At 36.2% G+C, this 25,685-nt stretch overlaps 1 protein-coding gene across 5 annotated transcripts in view; it reads left to right on the top strand.

Annotated features, from left to right (window-relative positions):
- The window catches only part of LRCH2 (leucine rich repeats and calponin homology domain containing 2), a 78,944-nt gene that overhangs the window by 15,491 nt on the left and 37,768 nt on the right, over nt 1–25,685 (top strand). For all 5 annotated transcript variants that reach the window (XM_074278074.1, XM_074278072.1, XM_074278071.1 and 2 more), the window contains exons 2-5: nt 6,534–6,678; nt 10,296–10,422; nt 14,744–14,849; nt 14,931–15,067. In XM_074278074.1, coding sequence (XP_074134175.1) covers nt 6,534–6,678; nt 10,296–10,422; nt 14,744–14,849; nt 14,931–15,067 — 515 coding nt within the window. The remainder of the gene's footprint in view (nt 1–6,533; nt 6,679–10,295; nt 10,423–14,743; nt 14,850–14,930; nt 15,068–25,685) is intronic.

Genomic DNA, 25,685 nt, shown 5'->3' with positions numbered 1-25,685 from the left:
TGTAGAAGGTGGGATTTTACCTGGGACTTGAAGAAAATCCGAAGGCATAGATGAGGAGAAAGAGGATTCCAGTCCTGGATGAGAGATCAGAATGTCTTGTTCACGGAACCAGAAGCGTTGATATGGTCAGCGGGAGTGAGTGAGGTATGAGGAGACTGATAAGGTATGAGGGGGCCAGAGGAGAAAGGGTTCAAACCCAAATGACAGACTTTATATTTAATCCTGAAGGTGGTGAGAAGCCACTGAAATTTATTGGGGGGGGGTGGCAGGAAATATGGCCAGATCTGTACTTTATGAGGAATAATCTGATACCTGAGTGGAGAATGGGCTGCAGTGGGAAGAAAGGCAGACAGACCCACCAGCAGACTATTGTAGTAGTCCAGTTGTGACATGATGAGGACTTCCCCAAAGATGGCAGCAGTGTCATAGGTGAGGAGTATATGTGAAAGATGTTACAAAGGTAAAATGAATAGAACTATTTGGATGTGCCTTATGAGAATAAAGAGTCAGGAATCCCACCTGCATTGTGAGCCTGGGTAATTGGGAGGACAGAGATGTTCTTGAATAAGAGAGAAATTAGGAAGAGGGTTTTGGAGAAAAGATAATTCAGTTTTGGGCAGGTTGAGAGATGTCTCTGGAATATCAGTTTGAGATATCCATTAGGCAATTGAAGTACATCAGGACATAGGTCAGGGCTGAATAAATAGCTCTGAGAATCATGAGTAGAAAAATAATTGAATCTATGGGAGGTGATGAGATTACCAGATGAAATAATGTGGGGGGAAAAGAGAAGAGGAAATGGGACAGAATCCTGTGGGACATCTACTATTAATTGAAATGATCTAGACTAGGGATTCTTAAACTTTCTCCTCTCACAACCCATTTCTGCCTGACCCTGGGTATATAAGTATATACAAGAGGGATACAGATCAAACTTTTACTGAGAATACATTTTAATTTTGGGATCCCCACATTCAGTTATAGAACCCCATAGGGGGTTGCATCCCAGAATTCAGGAAGCTAGACTAAATAAAGTCTAGCAAAAGAGGCTGAGAAGCAGTCGGATAGGAGGAGGACCGGGCTAGAGGAGTGTGTGGAAAGATTAGAGACAAGAATATCAAGGAGAAAAGGCTGATTGACAGTGTCAAAGCCTACAGAGGTTGGAAGCATGAAGACAATACAGTGATGTTAAAAATCTTTGATAACCTTTGGAGAGAGCAGAGTCAGTTGAATGATATTAGAAGAGTTAAGAAGACTGAGAGGTGGGGCAGCTAGGTGGTGCAATGGCTAGAGTACCAGTCCTGGAGTCAGGAGGACTTGAGTTCAAATGTGTTCTCAGACACTTAACGCTTCCTGGCTGTGTGACTCTGGGCAAGTCACTTAACACCAATTGCTGCCGCCCCCCCCCCCCAAAAAAAAAAAAGAAAGAAAGAAAGGATAGGAAAGGAAAGAAAGAAAAAGAAGAGTAAGAGGAAAAGAATTAAGAGATTCCATTGTAGATGATCTTCTCAAGGAGTTTAATCTAAAGAGGAAAAATACGGAATGATAGCTAGTGAGGAGGTTTTTTTTTAAAGATGGGGGACACATGGGCACATTTGGAGTTGGCAGAGAAGCAGCCATTAGACAGGGAAAGACTGAAGATGAGTGGAAATGATAAAGGGGAAAATCTATTGGTGAAGAAAGGAATGGAATGAGATGATTTGTGCATGTGAAGGAGTTTGCCCTGGCAAGGAGATGATCTACCTCATTATGTGAGACAGGGAATATAACATGAGGAAGGGAGAAGAGGGAGCCCCCAGCTAATGGCCCTCAATTCTTTTCAATGAAATATGAGACTAGTTTCCTAGCTGAAAGTATGGAAAGTTTGAGGAGGGATAAAAAGATTAGAACCGTTTCTATGGTCAATGGGCTAGTGAATTAATTCGGACGGTATAAAAGGATTACCTTGTGGCACTGAGGGCCCACTTGAGCTTGTATAACACAGATTTGTAGCAGACCCAATCCGCAGGAATTTGTAACTTTTTCTCCATTTTTGTTGAGCAGCAGGTATGTAGAAGTGACGGCAGAGAGTAGTGGTTGAGGGAGTTTGCCCTACACCAGTGAAATCATACATTTGGATCATAATAGTATAAGATAGTTTTATTTGTGATAAAACGTCAGTTACAAATCCTGATTTTTTTGTTCATTTAAAATCGGAAAATATGGTTCTTCTGGCAAACTTGGAACTTTATTGTAAGATATAAAGATAATTCAGGAAGCATAGCAGCAGTTCATTCTATAGAAACACAAAAAGAGGTACAAATAAATATGGCTAAATATTTAAATCCTAATTTTAAAAAATTGAATATGATAGAAAACAAAATATTCATCATAATATCAACTTAATGAATAGAAGGAACCCATAATGCCTTGAGATAAAAATCTGTACCACAGCTTTTAAAGCAATCAATTAGTAAGTATTAAGTGCCTTTCTTGTGCCAGAAACTGGTCCTGGCAATCCAGATACAGAAAAGAAAATGAGCTCTATTGTCAAGGTGCTTGCATCCTGTTGGGGGAGATAACATCTAATTACATAAAGAAGAGGGATTATGTGAGCTTATAGTCTATCCCAGAGGCAGTAGGGATACACTGGAGTTTAGTGTATAGAGAACTAATGTGGTCATATCAGCAATTAGGGAAATTCCCTTTGATGGCTGTATGCCAGATAGATTAGAGTGAGGAGACACCTATTAGGATGTCATGACAATAGGCCAGGTGAGAGTGGTGAGGGCTTGCACTTCAACAGATGGTCTGTATCTGACTCATGCATGCCACACATTGTTCTTCTTGTTGACATCTTCCTCATTTTCTAGGTTTTGAAGCTCTAAGTGGTGTAAAGCAAAACTTGTACCAAATTGCTTTAAATTATTCATCTAGTATCAATCCAAGCAAGCTTTCAGCAGTTTCACACACTTTTTATTTTATTTTTTAAATCTCTGTTTCTTTTTTTATTAAAGCTTTTTTTTTATTTTCAAAATATATACATGAATAGATTTCAGCATACACCCTTACAAAATCTTGTGTTCTAAATGTTTTTTCCTTCCCCTAGATGGCAAGTAATCTAATCTATGTTAAATGTGCAGTTCTTCTATACGTATTTCCATAAATCAGATCAAGAAAGAAAACAAAAAGCAAGCAAATAATAACAAAAAGAGTGAAAATGCTATGTTGTGATTTCTACTCAGTCCCCACAGCCCTCTCTCTGGGGGCAGATGGCTCTCTTCATCACAAGACCATTGGAAGTAGCCTGAATCATCTCACTGTTGAAAAGAGCCATGTCCATCAGAAGTGATCATTGTAGTCTTGTTGCCATGTACAATGATTTCCTGGTTCTGCTCATTTCACTTACCATCAATTCATGTAAGTCTCTTTAGGCCTCTCTGAAATCATCCTGCTGATTGTTTCTTATAAAATACTAATATTTCATAACCTTCATATATCATAATTTGTTTAGCTATTCCCCAACTGATGGGCATCCACTCAGTTTCCAGCTTCTGGCCACTACAAAAAGGGTTTCCACAAACACTTGTGTACATGTGAGTCAGACCCACTTTTTGGAAGAAAAAGTAGATAGCAATATATTTCTTGTCAGTCCACTGCTCACATTGTTTCTAGTGATTTATGAAGATTTTTTTTTAGTACTGTTGTGTTAAGGAAGAAGCATTATTTCTGATGGAGTCATGGAAATAGCTTTTACTACTCAGAAAGTACAATGAAATTAAACATTTAAGGAATGTTGCAAAGATTAATTTATTAATCCTCAGACCAAACTCTTGGAAAAATGTGGTTTACTTGAGCATCTCTTCCTGCATGAAAAGCAGCCTCATATACATGGTACCCACTTTAATGTGGTCACGGTCCAGTTAGATACCAAAATCTTATTTTTTTTTAATTTCAAATTTCAAGTCAGCTTTTACACTCCTCTTTTATTCTTATCAAGAGACTTCTTAATTCTTCTTCATTTAGATATATTTGGTTGCTGAGACTATGCACAAAATCTTTTTAGTTGTAATCCACTGTGGCAACTTTTGAGAATTCAGGCTCACCTCCCCAGAGCAATGAGGAAGGCAGCTTTGGTGGAAAAACATGTAAAAGTTTATTATTGGGTTTTTTTGAGAGGGAGAACACAGTTGGTGGGCATAAGGTGACAGTATTGTGAAATATTTCAAGAATGTGAGCAAATAAGTCTGTTTGCTGCTTTCTCACCTCCCCTTATTCTGTGGATCTACTTTCTTGCTCTTCTTTTAGCAGATTTAGTTGTGCTCCACAAAGGATGTTTTTGCTCTTTCAAAATCTGAGGAAAATTGGAAGTAGACTTTGTTAATTAGAGGGTTGGTAATTAGCTAGTATTTTTATTTTGACTATAATATGTATTATCTTCTTTGGCTCCACGAAATTAGACTAATTCTGCAATTTTAAAGTCATGTTTACAAAGTAAATAGAAAACCTCCTGCAGAATTTGGTTGAGCACATTCATTAGGTGGCCTGGTGAAGCCTGGAAGCAGCAAAATCTGAAGGAAGTTGCAAAATTCTTTTGGATGAGATAATGAAATGCACTTTTTGGTGAGGCTGTTCCAGAGAGGGATAAGGACTTGCTTGGGCTTTTCATCCTCCTTCAGTATAGGACAGTGAAGGGTAGACCTTTTGTCCCACTGACAGACTTGGAGTATTGCCTGGGTACTGACAGGGGAAGTGACTTGCTCAGAGGGTCATATAGCCTATAGCCTCTATGTTTATGTACATACTGTTTATGGACATACATGCAGACGTATATGTCCACATGCATGGTGTATATACAGTGCAGTTTGTTTATCATAATGCATATTTGTATGTGTATACTGTGCATATCTGTGTGTATGTACTTATGTGTCAGGTAAGTCTTCCTGGTCCTGAAGGCCATTCTCTTTATACTTCCAAATGCTAACTCTGATTGACAAAAGTTGATATTTTCATAAACAATGCTTTATATGTTTTTGTTTATTAAAATATCCATTCCCCACTGTCAATATCATTGTAATAAGAATGACAATAAGAGCTTTTTAGGTAGTGATTTTAAGGTTTTTGTTGTTCAATATTTTTCAGTCGTTTCCCACTCTCTAACCCCATTGAGGTTTTCTTTGCAAAGGTACTGTTGTGGTTTGCCACTTTTTTTCTCCAACTGATTTTACAGGTAAGGACACTGAGGCAAACAGGCTGAAGGGACTTAACCAGGGTCACACAGCCAGTAAGTCTGAAGTTGGACTTGAATTCTTGCCTCTTTCTTCTATTCCTGCACAGCTGCCTCAGAGATTTACAAATGAAGGGGACCTCAGTCCAATCCCCTTGGATTATATTTGGATTAATGATGAAGCAACTGAAGTCTCCTTTCTACTTGCATTGGGCATACATTTGGAAATGGGGTGACTCATATTAAGGAGGACTCTGCAGCAAAGGAACTTAGCTTTGACTGATGACCTAGTTGAGTGGATGGAATCTGGGATGTGAAGTTAGAAGAATATATGACCTTGAATCAGTCAGTGCCTCTTTGAACCTCAGATTCTTCATCTTTGAAATGATGGTCACCAATGACCCTTCAACTCCAAATTGGTTTTCCAGGAGGGATAGTTTATGTTCAAAGTAGTGACGAGGAGAAAAAGGAATATAGATGGAGGGTTCAGCTTGAGAAGCCATTGAAATAAATCAGGGTTGAGAGGAAAGTCTGAAAGAGGAAGATAGCAGTAAGAGTAGAGACTAAAGGATGGACAATGAAGAGGAAATTACAGCAATGATTAGGAGCCTAATCTAAACGAAATGGATGAATACTTACAAAAAAGTAAAAATTAACCAAAGAGGAGGTGAATTACTTAAATAGTCCCATTTTTATAAAAAGAAATTGAACAAGTCTATGGAGTAGATCTTGGAGATATTTTGAAGGAAGTTGACCCCATTTCATTGGATTCGGAGATATTGGCTGTTCAAGTAGTACCAAATGAGATATGTCTGCCTTGACTGTCTCCTCCTTTCTCCACCCAAAAATGAACTTGCATTTTGCATATTTCCACTTGGCTTGGCTCTTTGCATTTTTTCTTTGTCTTCTTCATCATCGTTATTTAAATAATTGTCCCTTTCCCTGTTACACTCTGAAAGCATGCTCTGTCCTATACAAACTTTTTTGTTCCTGTTATCTAGCACATTCAGTACTTTGTACATAATAAGCACGTAGCACAAGCAAGAATGTTTCATCTATCTTATTTATTTGACGCACGCTGGAATGCAATACTCATATCAAATCCAGAATGCCAATAAAAATTCCTCTCCTGAGTGTGGTTTGGAAAGTTATTTTTTTTTCTTGTCTTCTAGGTCACAGTGGAATGTTTTATATTTCATGTGTCTATGAATAACTTTGAACATTCTTATTCTACATGACTCATTACATATGAAAACAATACTGTTGATTACCAAAGCTATAGGTTCTTGGTTCTAACATTCAAATAAAGACAAATTTTCATTTTCAGATCTTTCAAGAAACCGATTTACAGAGATTCCTTCTGATGTCTGGTTATTTGCACCACTCGAGACCTTAAATTTATATCATAATTGCATCAAAGCTATTCCTGAAACCATAAAAAACCTGCAGATGTTAACGTACCTTAACATTAGGTAAGCACACCTTTTTTTCCCCCATGGTTCTCAGATTGTTATCCATTATACTAGCTAGGGAATGTTTGGTTCCAGTTGACACAGAATTTTGCTTATGTTCTATGTATTTTTTCTGGTTTTCCTTATTAATAATGATAAAAGAAGGATCGAGTTGGGAATTGGAGGGTGGCAATTTGACAAACCCTAATGGGTTAATCTTGAACCTATCCAAGGAAAATAGATCACATTGCTGCTATAATTTAATGGTTCTAGTGTGAATACCTCTTAGAATTTATTTCTTGTTGGGTTAATTTAAGTTTGGGATAGCCATTTTCCTTCTAATTATTTCATTTATTTAGCTGGAATTCAGGCAATGTGATCGGTACCATTTTTCCTTTTAGTGTGATCTCTCAGTTGTTATACACAAGTTCTTACTCAGAAGTATTTTTGAATGAATTATCCTTTGCTGTGTTTTTGAACAAGAAAGTAATGCTCACAAAAGCAAAAAGCAAAACAAAACAACCACAAAAAAACCCCAAGAGTAAATGTAGCAGCTGATGCCTGAGTTTTGTACTTGAACCTCATATTACATGATTAGACAGTCCAAAGTGGAGAACCTTTGAGTTTGATCTTTAATCCTCATTAACTTCTTTGTCTCTTTTTCCATTCCACATGGTATAGGTCATGTTGGCAAGAAGTTCTGACAGAATCTTTATGTTTTTTTTGAATTTAGAATATTAATTCAATTTCTACTCTGGATCTAAGATTTATTTAAGAAAAGGGAAGTTTAATATTAAAAGCTTTCTGGTTATAAGATAGAATCTTTTTATAATTAGGATTGGCAGAGCTCTTTTTGCTACTTTTTTTTTGAGTAAAAGAAAATTCCAAGGAGAACTTTCCCCATCAGAGTGGTAGTAGTTTGGACATATTAAATTGTCACATTTTATGTTGGAAATTTTAGTTTGTGTTGCCTATGGGCCCTGTAATGTTGGCCCTTAGGTTTAAGTTGTAGGGACTTTTATGACTTGTTCAAGATCACATGGCTAGGAGGTATAGGAGCCAGGATTTGAACCTAGCTCCTTGACTATAAATCTATTATTCATTGAATAGCATCAAGACAATTAAATAATGTATTCTGAAACAACTTATAAAGTACCTGGAAAATGAAGTAAACCTACAGTCTTCTCTCTCAGTAAAGAAGGCAGGACCAAGGTCTTCCTGGAGTTGAACAGGGAAATGGTGAAGAACTTCACCTACATGGCATCTACGTCTCTGGGAAGATCATTCATTAGTTACTGTTTGGATATTTGTCTATGTCCAGTTTCAGTCAGACTGCTTCCCAGCCTTCCTAACCTTTTTAACCAGATAATGCATTTTAGTCCCCCAAATCTTAAATCTTTACATTTCTCAAGCACAAAGTTACTATAATCATTTGCTACTCTGTATTGTTGGTCTAATTTGTTCCACTGATCCAGTTTTCTCTTTCTTAGCCAGTACCAGATAGTTTTGATAATCATTGCCATGTAGTGTGCTTTTAAGATCTGGTACTTCTAAACCTCCTTCCTTTACATTTTTTCATTCATTCCTTTGATATTCTTGATCTTTTGTTCTTCCAAATGAATGTGTTTTTATTTTGTTTTAGTTCAGTAAAATAAATTTTTGGTAATTTAATTGAAAAGGCATTGAATACATTAGTTTAGGTAAAACTGACATTTTTATTATATTGGCTTTACCTTCTCATGAATAATTAATATTTCTCAAATTATTTATTATATCTGACTTTATTTGTATTAAATGTTTTATAATTATGTTCATGTAGTTCCTGATGTTGTTTTGGTAACTATACTCCCAAATATTTTATATTGTCTACAGTTATTTTAAATGGTATATCTCTATTTCTTCTTGTAGGGTTTTATTGGTAATATATAAAAATGCTGATCATTTATGTGACATTATTTTATATCCTGCTAAAATTATCGTTTCAACTAACTAGTTGAACTTCTAGGATATTACAAGTATATCATATCAGCAAAAAGAGATAGTTTTATTACCTCATTGCCTATTCCGATTCCTTCATTTTTTTTTCTTATTGCTTTTCCTAGTATGAATAATATTGATGATAATGGGCATTCTTGTTTTACTACTGCTCTTATTGGGAAAGCTTTAAGTTCATCTTCATTACAAATAATGTTTGCTAGTGGTTTTAGGTAGATGCTTATTATCATTTTAAGGAAAAATCCATTCATATCTATGATTTCAAGGGTTTTTAATAGAAATGAGTGTTGTATTTTATCAAAGCTATTTCTGCATCTACTGATATAATCATATGAATTTTTATTACTTTTGTTATTGATATAATCCAATTATGTTAATAGTTTTCCTTGTACCATCCTTGCTTTCCCAGTGTAAATCCCACTTGATCACATTATATAGTATTGTTGTAGCCTCCTAACTAGTATTTTATTCAGTTTTTTTTATATTTCTTAAGATGCATTATTTATAACTATTGTAGAAACTAAATAGTTGACTAGTAAGTCTCTACCAAATATTTCTTTAAATTTCTAAAACTTGATCTCTGGTTTTCATTTCAGATTTTTGGAACATATTAAAGAATGTCATCTAGTTCTGATTTTTTTTACCAGTTTCCCAAGTATACAGTGAAAAGAAGTGGTCAAATATATTTTCCTTTTTGTGTATAGGCAACTTTAGTAAAGGAGGTTAACGATCCTAGATTCCATGATCTGTTTACAAAGAGAAAGGCTTGATAAATCATTAGAATGGAACATGACTCGAGTATTGGCACTCATATCTTATTTATCATGTGGCCTACAGATTTAATCTGTTCATCTTTGTATGAGTTTTTATATACCACAGGTAGATTTTCACTAGTCTGAAAATTATATAGAAAGTAATTAATACAGTCAGATCATATCAAAAGAAGATGAGGAAGAGAGAAAAAAAAAACATTGCCTTTCCTTTCGTGAAATGGATAGAAGGAAATTGTTGCTTCCTCCTAAGAAGAAGGAAGTTTAACAGAGTTTTCTGCTAGGGTTTTTGACATTTTCAGAGAGAGAAGATGGGCAGGCTGCACCAAGATTGCTAAAGATGCTGAGTATATTGCCTTCTGAAATCCAAACTAGTACTTCCAATGAGATCAAGAACAGCTCGACAAGCCAAGAATAGGGGGCAACAGATACCAACAGGGGCAGTTTTCCAAACAATGATACTGAGATTGTCTATTTTGAAAGCTTCAGATTCCTCACTCCTTACCTGCCATGGTGGTTGCAGAGAGAAAAAGACACAGCTCTGACAAAGCTATTAGTCTTTTGGATGAATTCATTTCTCAGGCTGTTATTCATAGGCACAGAGAGTGGACAGATACTTTTTGGCCTGGGGAAGGTGTACTGATATTATTTTTGTTGCCTTATTTATTTTTGTACTGCTTAAATATCTTATATAAAAAATATAATGGATTTTGATACCTAGCTTGGGAGACTCATGCTAGGTATTTGAGAATCAGTAGTTCATCTTCTTTGTCAGAGTTATGCTATTGACTTCTAAAGTGAAATGCTTTTTCCTTGGCAACGTCATGTATCGTTTCAGAGACATTTCTGACAATTTTTCTGTTTTTTTTTCAGTCGAAATCTTTTATCAACATTGCCAAAATATCTGTTTGATCTACCGCTAAAAGTTTTGGTTGTCAGTAATAATAAACTGGTATCCATTCCTGAAGAAATAGGGAAATTAAAAGACTTGATGGAATTGGTGAGTAAATAATTGCTCATTATATTTCATGTGAACAATATATTCTATCAGTTATATAGTTATCCCTTCTTAAGGCATAGACAGGATCTCAGGATAATGCAATTTTTAACAAAATTGCCTTGACATATATTCTTTTGTTTATTTTAATGGCATTTTGAGGTTGGCTTTTCCTGGTATCTAATAATCACCAAAGTAGGAAGAAATCTGATAAGGAGTCACTCTCCTTTAATAATCCCAAACTGACTTTTAAGGTGAGAAAGCTTATGAAAAGACCTAAGATGCTATCATATGTTTTAAACATAAATAATAGAGATCCAGCAGAATTTCCAAGTTATATTCCCTAGTAGGTTGTAGCTTTAAAATTGTGGAGCTAATGAAAGTTGCAAAGAATACAAGATCAGCTGTATTTATTGCTATTTATAATAGCACTTCATTTGATCAAGTAAAATGCCACCTTGTAGGTGTTCTTTCAACAATGGGGCTCTTATCCATATATCAAAATAATTTAAGATTCCTTGAAAGATAAAATAACAGAGGTTACCTTAGTCTTTGCACTGGGCATAAATTTGAATTGAAACATGTGTTTGGGAGATGCTTGTTGTGTTTACCATCATCATGGAAGAAATCTAGCATAAAGCCCAGTTTGAAGGAGTATTTGCTGTGGCTGGCCAGGTCCTTCAGATGCTTCTTTTATGTGGATGAAATGGTTTTCTTTGCATCCTTTTGGAACAGTGCTAAGCCTCTTAGAAGAGATGTAGATTACCTTCTAAGAGTTCGGAAAAACTAAATAGCTGCATAATAAAGTCTATTATCAACATTATGATATGTGCTCAGATGACACAGAATTCATTAGTATATTATCTTCAATGGTTAATGAAAATGGACAAGTTAGTCCCAGCATGAAACTGCAAGAGGAGGTTCACAAGCTAGATTGCCTTCAGAATATTGTAAAGCTTCTTCAGTGATTCCAAACATCTCCCAGAAATAAAGGCCTATTTAAAAAATAACATCCAATCAGTGTACATTTATTAAGTACTTACTGTGTGCCAGCACTGGGTTTACAAAGAAAAAAAAATCTCTTCCTTCAAGGAACTTCTATTCTAATAGGAGAGACAGCAGAAATCAGAATAGTTGGAAGATAATCCTAGAGGTGATGGAACTAGTAGCTAGGGGAACCAGGCAAAGGCTTTTGGCAGAGTTGGCTTTTGGTCTGAGTCTTAAAGGAAACCAAATATTATGAGAGCTAGAGGTTAAGAAAGAGAACATCCTAAATATGAGGAACATTAAGTATGGGGACAGTGGTGTTTTTGTGAGGCAAGACCTTGGAGTACATAGGAGCTTGGACAATGTAAGAAGGTTGGAAAGGTAGGAATGGGCCAGTGCATTTCTACTTGGTTCTGGAGGTAATAGGGAGCCACTGGGATTTACTGAAGTGGGAAAGATGAAATGATGTGTTGTCAGCAAAATACTTTGGCTGCTACATGGAGGATGGCTTGGAGAGATTGGAATCAAGGAAACCAGTGAGATGACTGCTGAAATAGCTGAAGTGAATGATAATAAAAACGTGGACTAGGGTGGTGTCTGTGTCAAGAGAAGAGGGGACATTTGTGCTATTGTAGAGAAAGGAATTATAAGCCTTAACAGCAGATTGGCTATGTGCAGTGGAAGGAGTGTGAGGAGTTGAGGGGGACATTAGGTGATAGTAGTCCCCTTGAAGTTGGTAGAAGTTCAGGAGAAGGGAGTTGGGGGGGAAAGATTAGTTTTGTTTTGAACAGTGAGTATGAGTTGATTTTGGATTTCTGTGGAACATCAAGTTGGAAATGTCCAACAAGCCGTTGTTGATGTGAGCTTAGAGTTCGGGAGATAGACTAAGGCTATATAAGGAGATTTAGGTACCATCTATGGGAGGAAATGAGATCAGCAAGCAAGAGTACAGAGGGAAAAGACAAGAGGGACGGGGTAGACCTTTGGGAAACATACACAAGAGAATAATCTGAATGAAGATCCATCAGGAGTGACTAAAACAAGAGGAAGAACCAAGGGGGCAATCATGAAAATTCAAAGAGAATTTGGTATGTAGGAGAAAAAGGTATTTTTCAGATACAAATGTTGGGTGGTACAGAAAAGTCAAGAAGGATGAGGATTCAGAAGAGGTCATTTGATTGGGCAAAAAAGAGCTTATTGAAGAGTGCAGTTTCAATTGAATGAGATTGGAAGTTAATTTGGGAAAGTTTAAAAGACAAACTGGTGACATTGACGATTTTTTCAAATTTAAGAAGCTGAGGAGAGGTATAAGACTAGCTGGCAAGCTTGGGAGAATCTAAGTGTGGGAGACTGTGGTGTTTGTAGGCAGCAAGGAAGGAGCTAGTATATAGGGGAAGGGCTGAAGATTAGAGAGACAATGGGGGTGATGGTGAGAGTGTGCTGGAGAAGACAGGAGGGGGTGGTAGCTCGAGTGGTTGTAAAAGGATTGGCCTGAGCAAAGGCCACTTTCGCATCAGAGGCTTTAGGAAGGAGGAGATAATAAGAGGAAGATCTACATCAGGCATGAGAGATGAAGAGGAGGTGGCAGAAGAGAGGGCTCTTGGTGAATAGCCTATGTTTCAGTTAAAGAGGGGGGAAAGGAGGCATTCTACCCACATTATTATGTGACCTCCATCCTCTGGGTTGGGGTAGATGTAGCTCCTGAAGTGCCTTGTACTGTTTCCTTGTCATTTCTACCTGCTGCTTCTCATTATGTGCTCTGGCCTTGACTTTGCAGATATTGGAAGACAAACTTCATCCTGTCTTATTCCCCACACACTCAACACACACACACACACACACACACACACACACACACACACACAAAATTTTCTTCCTTATGCTAAACCTCCCCAGGTGTGTGTGTGTGTGTGTGTGTGTGTGCGCGCAGTATAAAGTCACCTCCACTGATCTCCATACTTCGAATTTTAAACACATGTGAATGTTAAAACTCTTAGTTTTTTTGTTAGTCGTTTTTAGGCAAGTATTAGGCATGTGAAAAAACATGAAAAAAAAAAACTCTTGTTAGTATCATCACTGATTTTCTTATGGTTCCATTCCATCTCTTACCTTCAGGCCTTTGCACAGTGTCCCCGGGAAGGGGATTGTTCTCCTTCCTCAGCTCTGCCTCTTGGAATTCTTAGCTCCACTTTGGGCACAGCTCATGTGCCACCTCCTACATGATCATGTTTTTTCTTATTTCCTTAAGTGTTAATGCTTCTCCACCAATTATTTATTTACCACATTGCTTTTGGTGAACTTAGCTGTGACATGTTGATTCCCTCAAGTAGAACATCTGCTCTTGGCCGACAAGAACCGTTTTCATTTGTCTTTTTCTGTATTGTCTAGCACAGTACTGGACACATAGGAGCCACTTAATCAGTTCTTGTTAAATGCTGTTAAATTAAATATTGACAATTAGCTTGACATTAGTTTTAATCTTTTCATGACTCTTTTTATTCATGGGTAAATTATATGTAAGTACGAAGGAGAGAGCTGGCTAAGCCCTTTTCTTTATTCAGCTGTTATGTAAAGCCATGTATAGTAAGTTATATGTGGTAACTAACTAAGCTTAGAGAAATTTCCAGGTCAATGCCTTGGAAGAGCAGGCTGGGGATGTGAACCCTCAAACCGAACATCCTCTAATTTCCAACATAGTCACTTCTTTTGGACAAAGAGAGATGTATTACCTTCCTATTAATAGGGTCATAGATTTAGAGATGGAAGGGACATGTAGAAGTCGTGTAGCCCACCTCATCCATTTTAAAGATGTGGAAACTGAAGTAGAGAAAGGATAACTGACTTGCTCAATATCCAAACCCAGGTCATGTGATCCCAAAGCCTGTCCTCTTTGCATTACACAAGCTGCTCAGACCTTTTCTCCACTTTCCCCTTTTCTCCTAGTCCTCTTCACGGCCTCAATTTTTCTGCCTTCCTTCAGTAAGTACCCCATCATAGCTGTCATTAGGGACTTAAAGGTTCCCAGTGTTTATTATTTTCTTTTACTTCTGGCTAGGCAGCAACTGTATTTTGGGCATTGCTTATTTTCCTGCATTGCCGGGTTAATAGTGAATGTTCAATTGAAGTTTGCAAGCAGGACACATGAACTTCTCTATGAAAAGCCTTTTGGTCAAGCATCATGATATGGTAACAGATAAATAGATTTTTTTTTAGAGAAATCACATTATCAGGATGTAATATTTTCTTGGGTAAGTAATCAGGTGCTATGTGAATAATTTAGTTGTGATATTTCCCAATTTGATAAAATTACTAATTCTGTTTTGTGTTTTTCATATAGGATATTAGCTGCAATGAAATTCAAGTCCTTCCCCAACAAATAGGCAAATTACATTCACTTAGAGAACTAAATATAAGAAGAAACAATCTTCATATATTGCCAGATGGTAAGAAGCTCAATGTTCTTTACTTAACATGAACAACAGATTAAAGAGGTTTAAAATTTAACTATTTTTCTCTCTTGACAGAATTGGGAGATCTTCCCCTAGTTAAGCTGGATTTTTCTTGTAACAAAGTGACAGAAATTCCAGTTTGTTATAGAAAACTCCGCAATTTACAAGTGATAATTTTGGATAACAATCCAATGCAGATACCACCAGCACAGGTTTGTATCAGAAATTTAATCTTTCTTTCTGGCCTCCCATATCCAGTTGCTTCTGTCTCTCTTACTTCTTAAGAAACAACTGAATGGGAGCTAAATTTGTTGTATATCTGTATCTGAATATCATTGGCTTCCTTCTTTGCCTGGGAGGGAAATTGTTGGCTTTATGAAGAAACCCCAGCTCAGGTAGCCAGGTAGAGGCTCATCCTTCACTTGTCCATGAAATTGGTATGGGTAAGCAGGGTCCTTCCATGCCTTGTAATCACTAATTTACTAATTAGTATTCCAATATTATCTTCACTGAGATAATTGTAAAGCATTTAGTACAGTATCTGAAATATAGTAAGCACTATATAAATGTTATGTATTATTATTGTTGTCATTATTAACCCAAAGGCTTTCATTTTCATTTCATTTCCCTCCCAAATGCATATAGTTTTTCAGTGCAGTGATTGATTAGATCCAGCGTCCTGTGGTGTAATTGGGACAGAGAGGGAATTTTTTCCTTTTTCACTTGATATTTTTCTTTCATGTAGTCACTTTTTCTGTAGATTAGTATCATACATGTTGTTTCTATAGAAACACAGGATATGAACACTGGTAGCTAGATTCCAGATATTTCCTTGAACTCTTAAATAGAAAAATCAACAAGTACTTATTGGGAAGCCTTTTGAGATTGCTATTGAAGTTAGCATTTTCTCCTACTGAGGATTGTTACTATACCAGATCATGCATATTTAAAAAATAGCTTATATATATATATATATATATATATATATATATATATATATATATATATATATATATATATATATATATACATATATATATATATGTGTGTGTGTGTATATATATATATATATATATATATATATATATATATATATATATATATATATATACACACACTCTCTCAGGTAGTGGGGATACAGAGATGAAAAAGAGCATAGGCCTTGCTATCAAGAAGCTTATGATCTAGTAGGGAAGGTAAGGCAGACCCAGCTAGCACATGACACATGTAGACCGGAAAGTTCTGTACTGTTGAATATTTTTATCACTGATACAGAGAACATTGTAGATAAATTAATTACCAAGCCTTTATGAAGTCCATGACATGTTCCAGGTACTGTGCTTTGTGCTGGAGTATGTGTTCTCTTGGGAGACACTAAGTATATACAAAGAAAAGAAAGTAATTTTGGGACGAAGAGGCTGAGGGAGATCAGCAAGGTTTATCAACTTAATGTAAAAACTAATAGTGAATTGTGAATATCTAATACTGAATTGCTAAGAATGACTTAATTTTACATGCCAGTTACAGGATTGGGGCTGCTTCTGTTAGAAAGTTATTTTACTTATATTCAATCCCATATTATATGATATGCTTATAAAATTTTCTGAGATGCAAATATGGGGGGCAGCTAGGTGGCGCAGTGGATAGAGCACCAGCCCTGAATTCAGGAGAACCCGAGTTCAAATCTGGTCTCAGATACTTAACACTTCCTAGCTGTGTGACCCTGGGCAAGTCACTTAACCCCAGCCTCAAAAAAAAAAAAAAAAAAAAAAAAAAAAAAAAAGGAAAGAAAGAAAGAAAGAGAGATGCAAATCTGGGAGGGACAATTTTTGTCAGATTTTGGAGTCAGGATCCAAAAGAGATTTTGATGCACTAGACCATTGGACCAAACATTAGAAAATTTACCATAAAGAGGAGAAATGTCTTATACTTGGATTCATCAAGAGGTAGGAGGAAGGCAGCACAAGAGGACATCTTGTTTGAAAAATCTCAAGGGCTAGGTTTTAATGAACTTCCAGGAGCCACGAAGTAACCTGCTCAAGCTCATCCAGGCCATTGAGCATGGCAAAGCTGGGATCCCAACCGAGGCATCTGACTTTCTCCAGAATTTCCTTGAGTCACCTGGGTAAGAGCATATGCAGGGTACACCTGAGAGTTCTTTTCAGGTATTGAAGAGAAATTGCACTTGTTTTTGCCTGACCCTGGAGGGCAGAGCCAGAAGCAATGAATCAGTAGAATTTATAGAGAGATGACAATTTAGGCTGGATATTAGGGGGAAATTTCCTAATCATGAGAAGGGACTGACTCAAGAGCTAGTTTTTAAAAATAGTACTTTTTCAGCACTTCCTTTGATTTTCACAATAATCCTGAGAGGGAAGGGAGGGAAAGAGAAAGCTGAACTGGGCAGAAGTTAAATGACTTACCTAGAAGCACAGAGGCTTTTCCTGACTCCAAGGCTCACACTTTGTCTACCCAGTAGCCTTTAGATAGATGTTTCCTTTCACTCCATGTCCTTTGGCAAAACCTGGATGCCTACTTGTCCGTGTCGGTATATGTATATGTAGATAGCACTTTCAGACAGAGATTGGATGTTTCCAGCTTTGTTCTTTGTAATTCTGAAGTTTTCTGTTTCTGAATCTGCTCAGTTATAGCTTTGCTGCTCATTGTTACATCCTCAGGAATGCTGTTCAACCATTCTGAGTGTCTCAGAATCACAGAAAAGGTGAATGTTGGAGGCAGGGAGATTTAGGCCTGATGTAAAGAAAGCTCAGGTTCCTTATTTGTAAATGACTCCTAAGATTAGATGACATTTGCCACCCCTTTTAGCTTTTAATCCTATGATCTGACATCACATTACAAGTTTAGGAAATTAGTAAATACCTAGGAGAGTTCTGAGTGACCTTATATTGTGGGTGAAAGATGAAATGACTGAGAAAACAAAGATCTGAGCTTCTGAGCATTTCATTTTATTTAGCAATGAATGCATGCCAGTTACCCAGCAAACTGGGACCAGACTTCCTCAGTTTAGGTCTGGCCCCTAAATACATATGGAAACAGGTTTTTATGTATTAAAAACAATTAATATTTTGGTGTATATGGGGATTTCATTATTAATGGCCTCCTTTAGGTTCCTGATCTCTGGGTTGTATGAACATTTATTCACTTTATTCACATAATTACAGATTGCTTTTCAAAGTGGCTTAACTGATTTATAGCTTCACCAACTATTCACTTGCCACATCTGTTGCCCCCCATTTTCTCTTTGGAGAGGATGGAAATGAGTTTAATTTTTTGTCCTTTGGAGCAAGACTGGTCATTGTAATGACTTAAAGAGAAGATTTTGTGAGGATACGCTTGACCCACATGCATTTGTTAGAGTATAAGGAAGGAGACAGTATATAAAGAAAGACTGAAGTGGAGGAAGGGAGGGATATAGACGAGAGATAGATAAAGACAGAGAAACAGGGAGAGACAGACACAGAAGATGGAAGAGGAGAAAGAAGGAGGTTTGAATCAAAGTATTTGAAGTTTGGGAAGGGTAGGAGAAGATTGTGGAACTTCAAGGTTTAGGACTCAATGGAATTCCCAGATTATAATGCCAGCAGGTTTAATAAAAGAAGGATTGACTTCTATTGAAGTCCTGTGCTCTCCTCTCGCTTAGGAAAGTCAGTGCCATGGAGCTCTTTCCATATTCCCATTCAGTCTATCACATTGAACTCCTTCTCACCACTTGATTATTTAATAGAAGGTTCGGTACTCAGTCCCCTTGCCTAGAAGAAGCATCCAAGACAGGCAGAGCTCTGAATTTGTTGTGCTTCAGCTAAGGTAAAAAAGACAAGCCTAACAGTTATGATCTCCAAAGAGAAAATAGATTGTCTTGAGTAAAATTCAACAAAAGATAGACTGAGGCATATTCTCTCCTAGCAAAATAACATTTTTATTAACAAGGACACTATAACCACAGACCTTAAATAGGGACTCAGCTCCTTTTTTATAAACATTGAATAAAGATCAGAATAGGGTAGGTGAGGTAATAATAAACTTGTTTATAGGTTGGTAACATCATGGGAATGATGAATCATATTGATTATGTAGATGAGGTGTGGGAAATTTATGTATGATTTGCTGGAAGTTGGAAATGAGGGGTTAGCAATAACTTTCTCTTTCCCTCCTGTGACTAAGAAATAAATATTCATTGTTTGAGTCCATCTGCAAAGTTAAAGATAGTAGATCAGATTTCTTTGGATAGCAAACCAGAAATCCTTGATAGCTTGGTGGTGTAAAGATAGTAGATCAAACTCCCTGGTGTGTCCCATTGCATTCTTCAAGCACAGCAGATTTCCATGAGGCAAGAATAGAATATCATTTAGCAGGAGAGCTGTTTCTCTAAACTTAACTCTATCTGAATTTCTGCACTACGTTAAGAGACAAAGAATCTTGACTTAGCCAGTAAAAAAGACAGTATCAGTTAGGGGTAAATAGGATCCCTGAAAATTGCTCCAATTATCACTTTTAATTAGATCTTCAAGATTTAATTAAAAGATATTCAGAAAAATTACCTTCTGCTGAATGATAGTATAGAAAATGACAGAATATTAAAAGTGATCATATATGCAGCAAATGGTATAGCATCCAAATTCTAGAAGGAAAAAAAAAGTTATGTGAGGAAGTAGATAGTAGAAGTATAATATTGAAGTAACCTCAATTTACCCTTCTCAGATCTATATAAATCTGATCATGTAATAAAACAAGAAAGAAATTAAAGTGAGAGAGAGAATTTTAGTAAAGTTAGATATGATAGACTTCAGAAAAGTATTGGAAGAGAAAAGAGGATATTCCTTTTTCAGGTATGCATAGCACTTTTACAAAAGCAAACCATGTTTTAGGGCATAAAAAATTCACCAACAAAAACAGAAAAGTGGAAATATTAAATGTATCCTTTTGGGAACATCATATAATAAAATAATATTCAATAAGGGACCTTTGAAGCATAGATGCAAAATTAATTACATATCTAATCTTAAAGAATGAGTGGGTCCAAGAGCAAATCTTAGAAAGTTTCAATAATTTAATTAAAGATAATGACAACATTGAAACAGTCTAAAATTTGTGGAGTATAGCTAAAGTAGTAATTAAAGGAAATTTTATATTATTTCTAAACACTTGTATCAACAAAAGAGAGAGAGCAGATAAATATATTACATATGTAACTACAGAAAAAAACTAGAAATAGGACAAAATAAAAATCCCTCAATTAACCACGACAGTAGAAATGTTGAAAATCAAAAGAGAAATTATTAAAAATGAAGCAATTAATAAATAAAGTTGAGTTAGTTTTATTTAAAAATCCAGTAAAATTGGTAAATAATTGATTAATTTGATTAAGGAGAGAGAAGAAAACCAAATTAAAAGTTTCAAAAAAGTAAATGTGTAAATGCACAGCAAATGATAGCAAAATAAAAGTATTAGGTGCTATTTTGCCTAACTATAGGCCAATAAAACTGACAACTTATCTGAAATGGAATAATATTTATAAAAATATAAGTTACCTAGACCAACAGAAGAGAAAATTGAATACTTAAATAACCCTATCTTAGAAAAAAGAAATTGAGCAAGATTTAAATGTACTCCCTAAGAAAAATATGCAGAACCAGAGGAATTTACAAATAAATTGTACTAAACATTTAAAGAACAATTCATTCTAGTACTGTATAAAGTATTTGAAAAAATAGGTAAAGGAGTCCTACCAAATTCCTCCTATGATTCAGATATGGTTTTTATACCTACATCAGTTAGAACAAAACTAGAGAAATAAAGCTATAGATCAGTTTCTCTGATGAATGTTGGATGCACACTTTTTAAACAAAACACTATCAAGGAGATTACAGCAATATATCATAAAAAATCACATACCATGAACCAGGATGGATTTACATAAGAATGTAGAGATGGTTCAATGTTAATAATCCTATGTATTATTGACCATATCTATAAAAACAGCAAAAATTATATGACTATTTCAATAGATGCAATTTTTAAAAATAAACTACAACAGCCATTCCTATTAAAAATAATAAAAAGCATTGGTATAAATGGAACTTTAAAAAAACTGGTAAGTAATATTTTTCTAAAGCCAAGCATAAGCATTACATATAAGAAGGATAAGATGAAGGCCTTTCCAATAAGATCAGGATGAACCCGGGATTTCCATTATAATCATTGTCATTTGGTTTTGTACTAGATATGCTAGCTGTAGCAATGAACCAAGAAAAAGAAATTAAAGGAATAAGCATAGGGAATTAGGAAACTATAATATCACTTTTGGCAAATGATAGCATCATATATTTAGAGAACCCTCCAGAATCAGCTAAAAAGCTAGTCAAAACAATTAACAGTTTCAGCAAAGTTACAGGATGTAAAATAGATCCATAGAAATCATCAGCATTTCTGTATGTTACTAGTAGCGTCCAGCAGGAAGAGATAAATTCCATTTAAAATACCTATAGACAGTTAAATACTGTCACAGGACTTTATATACACAATTACAAAACACTCATCATACAAATAAAAATTATATAGTCCTGATGGTAGAGAATCTAGAGTTACAACCAAAAAGCACCTACCCAGCAAAATTGAGTGTAATCCTTCAGGGAAAAAAATAGTGAAGGACTTTCAGATGTTCCTAATGAGCTAAATAGAAAATTTAACATTCGAACAAGACTCAATAGAAGCACTCAATAAAGTCAAACTGTTTACTTTTTGGGAGGGTGATATATATATATACTCCTACGAACTTTATTAGGGAAGTTAAAAGTTTATATAGACAGGGGGCATGACTGTGAGTTGATTATGTTGGAATCATTCCCAAAAAAGTAAGAAAGAAAGATGCATTGGGAGAAGGAGAAAGGGAGAGGTAGAATGAGGTAAATTTTGTCACAAAAAGCTATACGAGGATGGGCTTTTACAATGGAGAGGAAAATGGAAGGGGGGACATGACAAGTGGTGGTGCTTTAACCTCACTCTCATCAGAATTAATCCAAAGGGGGATGTATTTATGTTTAGGTGTCTGTATCTAGATATCTATATCTACATACAGAATTTATATATTGTATGTAAGGTTCTGGTTAGCTTTTCTGGAGGTCTTTGGGACCAGCCTTGTTTTCAGCAGAATAGTCAGGGATAAAGTCCAGAAGTCTTTATTATCTCCTTCACAGTCTGTCTCCTTTGCCTGAGGCTGGCTAGCTTTCTGGAGGCCCTCTGGAATGGGTCTTGGTTTCAGGGCAGGAGAGCCTCCATGAAGGTCTCTATCTAGAAGCCTGTCTCTGGATGAGTTTGTCCCAGTTTATAAACTCTATTACAATTACATCATTACAGTATACTGAGTATAAACCAGTCATGATATCACTAGGTAACCATAATTTGTTGTAAGATTAAATCAATCATACTGAACTAGAGAACAAAGCACATGTTAAACTAGATAACCATTGTCTTATCAATTCCATTGAGTTAACACCTTGTTTAAATCAGTCATACTGAGCCTTAAGAATATTTTCCAAAGTTCCTGCCCTTTACAATTATATGCAAGTAGATACACACATATGCATATGCATTGAGTTATGTATAGAAATGTAACTTATCCAATAGGGAAATCATGAAGAGGGTGGAAAAAAGAAAGTGGAGGGGGATGATGTAAGAAAAGGAAGATTAAGGGAGGCAGTGCTTAAAAGCACAATAGGCTTTTGAGGAGGGATAGGATAAAAAGAGAGGAAGAAACAGAAGAAAATGGGATAGAGGGAAATAAACAGTAATCATAACTGTAAATGTGAGTTGGATGAGCTCATCCATAAAATATTAGCAGATAACAGAATGGATTAGAAAACAGAATCCAACAATGTATTGTTTACAAGAGATATTTGAAAGGGAAACACAGAGTTAAAATAAAAGCCTGGATCTGAATCTAATATGCTTTAGCTGAAATAAAAAGGCTGTGATTGCAATCATAATCTCTGATAAAGCAAGAGCCAAAATAGACCTAATTAAAAGAGATAATCAGTGTAATTACATTTTGCTAAAAGATACCATGGGCAATGAAAAATATTTTTAAAAATCACAGCAAGCTTGTCTAATAAAGGTCTCATTTCTTAAATATAAGAAGTGAGTTGAATTTTTTAAAAAATAGTTATTCTTCAAAATGTAAAGCAGATAATGTTAAAAATAATTAAATAATGAAGAAATGCATTCATTTCAGTAAGGAAAGTGGTCATGAAAGGGAAGAGAGCAAGAGAGACGCTCAAGCAAAGCAAATTTTGCCTTTAAAGGGTAGATTATAGAGGGAAACAAAAAAACTGAGAAATTGCTGAATAAGTTGTGGTATGTGAATGTATTAGACTGTTATTCTACCTTAAGATAAAAGGGATGGATTTAGAGAAACCTAGAAAGACTTATATGATATGATTTAGAATGATGTGTACCGAACTACAATTTCCACCTAGAATTCTGTTCTAGAAGATTTTTGTCCTTTTGTTCCCCCTTCCCTGTTTACCATAGGTTTAGGGATAATCATCGGACCTGCAGTTTCATTGGTATAGGGAACTCTTCCGGGTGAGGAAATTCCCCCCATCAATATGACTTGGCACCTTCTCTGCAATTTATAGTCACTGTTCTACTACTGTTGTTCCATTTGCCTTTGTACCTACCAGTAAATATCAAGATGTATATCTGTATGTAAATGGTTGTTTGCATATTGTGTCCCTCATCAGAGAATGAGCTCCTTAAGGTCAGGTTTTGTTTTCCCAGGTTTTGGCATATGTGTTCAATAAATACTGACTGCTAAGTAATAATAAAAGATTAAGTGACCATTACCTATATGATCTTGGGCAAGGTCACTTTTGTACTCCCTTGTCTTTGGGTCCTTTTTGCCACTGCAACCATGAGCTTGTGACACCTGAGGATTTGACTTTGCATTACCAAGTCACCAAGCAGTCCTTCGAGAGCTAATATAATTCGTGACATATAGAATTCGATTCTCTGTAATTATCTTTTTGCTTTTTCTCTCTTTTTCATTAGACTGAACTCTTTGAGGGTTGGTGCTTTCTTTGTATCTTCAGTGCGTGGCACATAGCAGTTGCTTAATAAATATTTGTTGACTTGTCTATAGATTCAGATCAGAGATCCTGTTTTACGGGTTTTGAGGATCCTTATGAACTTTATGTCCATTGTCACCTCACCTCATATTAATGGGAGTTAAAATTGAAGACAAAGGGGTAGATGAAGTCTTCAAGGTAGGTAGTGTGGGCATGAAAGAGGAAGAACAAGTTTAGGTGGGAAGGAGAAGAGGAAGCTGTATGGAAAGGCTCTATTAAGGAACTAGCAAGAGGCTTAGGAGAGGATACATAGACCCTTTAATAAGCACTGACTCTAGAGTGGGCACTGCCTTAAGTACAGACAATACAAATATAGGCAGTCAAGACAGTGCCTATTCTAAAAGGGGAAGAAAATAAGTGCAGGTGTGTTGGAAAGCAGGGTGTTTATGGGAGGGAAACCTATAGGATGAGGCAGACTTGGAGAAAGAGTAGGCTGAAGAGAGTCCAAGCAAGACTGAGATGAAATGGTGGCCACAGGAAAGACTCACCAATGAGAGGGACCAGTTGTAGGCCAAGATATGTCAGGGGTGGCAGTGTTGGAGGTAAAAAAGGAAGAGGAAGAGTCTGGAGAGGATCTAGATAATGTCTTGAATAGGCTCACCGAAGTCAGGGAGAAAATTCAGCATTACCATGAGTATTCAATAAGAGGAAGCTCTCTGTTTTTGTGGACAGCAGATAAGGAGCCAGTAGATAAATTGAAAAAAGACCCTTGGATTTGGCAATTAAGAGATGATTGGAGGGGCAGCTAGATGGCTCAGTGGGTAAAGTACCAGCCCTGAAGTCTTGAAGACCTAATAAGTTCACATCTGACCTCAGACACTTAACACTGCCTGGCTTTGTGACTCTGGGCAAGTCATTTAACCTTAGTTGCTTCAGCAAACAAGAAAGAAAGAAAGATCATTGGAGATGATAATTTAAAATAGAATGAAGACAAATCAAATTTATAGTGACTTGGGGTATGATTAGGGTGGTAAAGTAATAGAGATTGTAAGTGTAAACTTCTCTTTCTAAAAGTTTATAAGTAGAAGACAAAGATAGGACAATAGCTCGGGGATACAGTAGGGGCCCTGGAAGGTTTCATTTTGTTTTGAAAAACAGGGGGAGAGAATACGTTTACTGTTTTCTTCCTCTTTGTCTACAGAGAAGGAGAGATTGAAGATGGAATAGCATTTTGGAGGAGACTAGAAGGGATGGATCAGAAGAACAAATGAAAAGTGTAGCTATGGCCAATTATGGTCAGAAGACAGGCGTCAAGGTCATGTGTTGTGAGGAATGTGATAGAAAATCATTAAGCTAGAAAGGATCGAAATTTTGTAAGGAGGGTGTACTTGAACTTAGGTACTATCAATTTGCAGTGGACATAGAGAATCAGGATTATCCAGTGATAGAACGCTGACCAAAGGATCAAAGAACACAAGGGAAAAGGAGGGCCGTGTTGAAATGGCTAGCCATCAGGTCAAGACCACAAAGAGTAGGAAGGCTGTGAATCAAGAACAAGAAAGGAGGGATAAAGCAATCAGGGTAATAGGGAGGGTAAAGAACAAATGAAGGAAGAATCTAGGAGGGGGAGAGATTGTGATCATAGAATGAAATTTCAGAGTTCAAGATCCTAGAGTTGGTTTTGGTGATTATGAAGTAAAGCATAAACCTTCCAGTGGATGGCAGAAGTAAGACTATTTTATCTCTA

The sequence above is a fragment of the Sminthopsis crassicaudata genome, chromosome X (genome assembly GCF_048593235.1).
Source record: "Sminthopsis crassicaudata isolate SCR6 chromosome X, ASM4859323v1, whole genome shotgun sequence".
Lineage (NCBI taxonomy): Eukaryota > Metazoa > Chordata > Mammalia > Dasyuromorphia > Dasyuridae > Sminthopsis > Sminthopsis crassicaudata.
This window is presented reverse-complemented; position numbering and strand designations above follow the sequence as displayed.